The sequence below is a fragment of the Watersipora subatra genome, chromosome 4 (assembly GCF_963576615.1).
Source record: "Watersipora subatra chromosome 4, tzWatSuba1.1, whole genome shotgun sequence".
Taxonomy (NCBI): Eukaryota; Metazoa; Bryozoa; class Gymnolaemata; order Cheilostomatida; family Watersiporidae; genus Watersipora; species Watersipora subatra.
This window is the reverse complement of record NC_088711.1, coordinates 5,348,844-5,352,345: the sequence shown is the minus strand read 5'-3', so window position 1 is coordinate 5,352,345 and position 3,502 is coordinate 5,348,844. Positions and strand designations below refer to the sequence as shown.

Sequence of the window (3,502 nt, the reverse complement as noted above, 5' to 3'; positions counted from 1 at the left end):
TTTCTACTTTGTTGATGATAAAGTGTTCAACGGTATGTTTATCGTACCAGCTATGTCACTCGTAAATCGTCTTCTCCTGTGCCAAATACGTTAGAGCATACAACTATGATTTGAGTGATCTGATGTTTTGATGCAGCCATAGTACAGTTTTTCATTGTCTGCTCGATTAGATTTCACCCATGTGATGGTACCTATGACTGGATGCCAACTTAAAGGTTGACTTGCAACAAAATTCACATTACAGTTATTTGGTATCAAAAGATTCGCCATGTTTTACTCTGTTGTGTGGTAGGTGCCAAATATGTGGAAATGTGATTAAAAGCTCTTAAAAGCTCAAAAACAAAAAGCCGCCGTAGATTGGAATCTCTTGATTTCGATGACGTATCCGCGCTGTATGGTTATTGTCTTGTCACGTGATGTTCTCGCGTGAATTGAAAGGCCAATAAAAAGCTCAATATCAAACTTATCGTAGCAATAGTTTATGATAATCACTTCGGGTTTTACCTAAGACCCCGTATCAAATATAGATGCTCGCTACTTTACAGTTTCGGCTTGGCCATTCCGTTCGACTATTCATGTCTGAGTTGCGATCATAAAAAATGTCAAATTCTGAAGAGTTAAGACCCTGGCGTTTCGAGCCTGACGCTCTATCTGAAGAAAATCCTCAACAGAATAAAACCTCCCAGCAAGTAAGCACCGCCACTAGCCAGCTCTTATGTGCCAAGCTAGCTAGTAGTAATAGTTTTAGCTTGAGAGTGATAGAACGAATATTATTATATATGATTTTAATGATGATAATTATCGCTTCAATATTGCAAAAAAATAATTACAGATTTTTCTCGAATGACAACATTAACAATTTTAATATTTAAATCTAGTGCTGCACTGATATACTGTTGGATAACATCGACCTGATGTATTAGCTATGGTTGCATAGACATATCTGTTCATTTCTTTAGGAGCTAATACCACCGGCTACAGAGTGGTGTGCCTGCGAGCGTTGTCAAGACATGCCATATCTTCCTGAATGTTTGTGCTGCCATTATGCTGAGTTTGCGCATTGTCTCCTTCACCGAGGGGAGCATGAATGCCTGCGTATGCATCCTGGTGTAAACGAATTTGTGGCGTCTGCACCCCTTGAGTTGAGGTGGAATAATTACCTGCGATATCATAGTGAGTTGGATATTCATTTAATGCCAACAACATCAAGGTTATGCTAATGTGTCAAGCATTATCTACAATTCTTGTGTTACACATTTAATGCATCAGTTGAACACACATATTCTGAACTCGTGGAACACAAGGAGAACTGGTATATTTGGCTTGTACACTTACTACAGTAGAGAGTGTATTAGTTTTATGATTTTATTATATAAAGATCGAGATTATTTTGATGATCAGCAATTATTGTTTTTCAATAGTTTTGGTAGATAATCTATTCCCATTTGGAGAGCCATCGCCAAATGCTCGGAAAAGGTTGTGTGCATACCGCAATCTTGTTTTGGTTTATGCCGCAAATCTTGTTTGCAAGTCTGCAAACTCTTCTTCATCATTCGTTGGTGGGAAAAGAGCCCGAATCTTAGACACCAAGCATGCAGGTAGAGGCCGTCGCTCACGGCGACAAATTTGCGGCATAAGCCAAAACACAAGCTTGCAGTATGCACACAACCTTTGTAACAACATCCGTTGTAATGGACCTCACTCTCAGGCCGTGGGAAATTAGATCGGACTGGCATCGCTTGAAGCCTTCCAGCTCCATGGTGTTAGAGCTGGTGGTCTCTGTTGACTGCAATGTAAAGAAAGTTACGACCAACAATTACTTTCACATTATTTGAATGAACTATTTAGCTAGATGAGCAACTTCATGTTTATGTATTGATAACTACTAAAAAATTTGGGTTTTTGTCAGGCTGTGAAGTAAAAACTGTCAAAGTTTTACCTTGACAAGATGGCTGCTGACTATTAAACCGCAGCTCTGATCCATCATAGTGTAGGCTCTGTATAGTGCGCAATGCCCCGGACTATCGCATCTACCGTCACCTGCCAAATCAAGCTCCCAATCGATTGCTGCCATCAATCCCTCGTTATGCAGGGTGCACTGCTCAGCAATACACTGTAAAATATTGTAAAACTTCATTATACAAGATTAATTTGTATCATTATCATTAGTCTAAGAATGTAGAATCCTATTCCCCCTTTTTGTGCTATATTATGATGAATCAGAATTTTGAATTATAATATATTTTGCTTGAAGGATGACATATTTTCATTTCAAAAAAAAAATTGTTTCTAAATGTTGTTATTCAATTAGTGTGCCAAGCTTTTACTCACATTTTCCAAGTTTATGAGTAAATATTAACACTCACACCATGTAAGTATTCTCTTTGTTGGTAGAGGCAAACGCTGTGGCTTGGTATTGCGATGTTCAGGAGCGACAGAAAACGGAGGTTCTGCGTAAGGCATCCGCCAGAAAAGAGTGATGCAGCTGCCAGCAGGGGGTTGATGACGTGAGCTCTGTTCACCCTGGCAGTTGTTTCCCAAGTGTACGATCGGTGACAGGAGGCACATGTAACCTTGAACTCTACCCATCCGCCTTCTCGCACCATCGTGAATGAGCAGGGGAGGGCGCAGGTGTGACAGTGAAATAGTCGCTGGAGTGCTGTCACACTTACTATTATTTTCTCCTCTTTGAAGGAGGATTCGGTTCTGAAATCACAACACAATAGTTGACTTGCAATAAGATTTGTACAACATCATTTCCTGTTATTATATCATATTTGCTTGATCAGAAAAAGAATAAATATATAGCCATGCAATCATGACACAGATTTTACAAAACCCTATCAGAATCCATGATATTGTAAACATAAAATGTGAGTAATAACTCTATGGATATTTTTTATATTTTGTCAAGTTTGGTTTAGTTCAGCTCTATCTTACATGTAATTGGAGAGCGTTTGACGCTGGCCAACATAGCGCTCAAACTCTTCCCAGTCTTCAGTGGTTGGCACAAACTCTTCATCTAATAATAATCAACTAATAATATTAATATGCTATTAACGATGATACCAGAAAATGACAATAACTATTTTATATAACATATCTATAAGTGAGTGGGGTTAAGAAATTTGGCGAAATTAATCGTGAAACAACATTATTTTATCAATTATATATTAATATATTACGTTTTACAGATAGATATGCAGTATGAATTAGTTTTGTTATTATAATAAGAATAATACACGTAATTAAAAAGATAAAATACTAATAATATAATATTACAATTAAATGACATTAATATTGTTATATTAAATATAGATTAATACAGTACTATTAGGAGAATACTAGATAATAACCCGAGTTACAACTACTAATACAAGTAGTTCATAAAATAAATTACTCACGTGCTTTGGTGATATGTGGAGTATGCAAACAGGTTAGAAAACATGTCGTCTTTGAACTGGCGAAAACAAAGGTAAGAGTAAGCAGACGAATAAATAAA

The 3,502-nt window shown here is 37.2% G+C and overlaps 1 protein-coding gene across 1 annotated transcript; it reads right to left on the bottom strand.

Moving 5' to 3' along the window:
• Window positions 1–1,305: 1,305 nt before the first annotated feature.
• Window positions 1,306–3,502, bottom strand: LOC137394486 (uncharacterized). The gene is made up of 5 exons (XM_068081209.1): window positions 3,405–3,502; window positions 2,941–3,022; window positions 2,367–2,706; window positions 1,940–2,113; window positions 1,306–1,786 (listed from the first exon to the last, which is right to left on the bottom strand). The coding sequence occupies exons 3-5, from the start codon at window positions 2,604–2,606 to the stop codon at window positions 1,613–1,615; spliced, it is 588 nt and encodes a 195-aa protein (XP_067937310.1). The 5' UTR covers window positions 2,607–2,706; window positions 2,941–3,022; window positions 3,405–3,502; the 3' UTR covers window positions 1,306–1,612.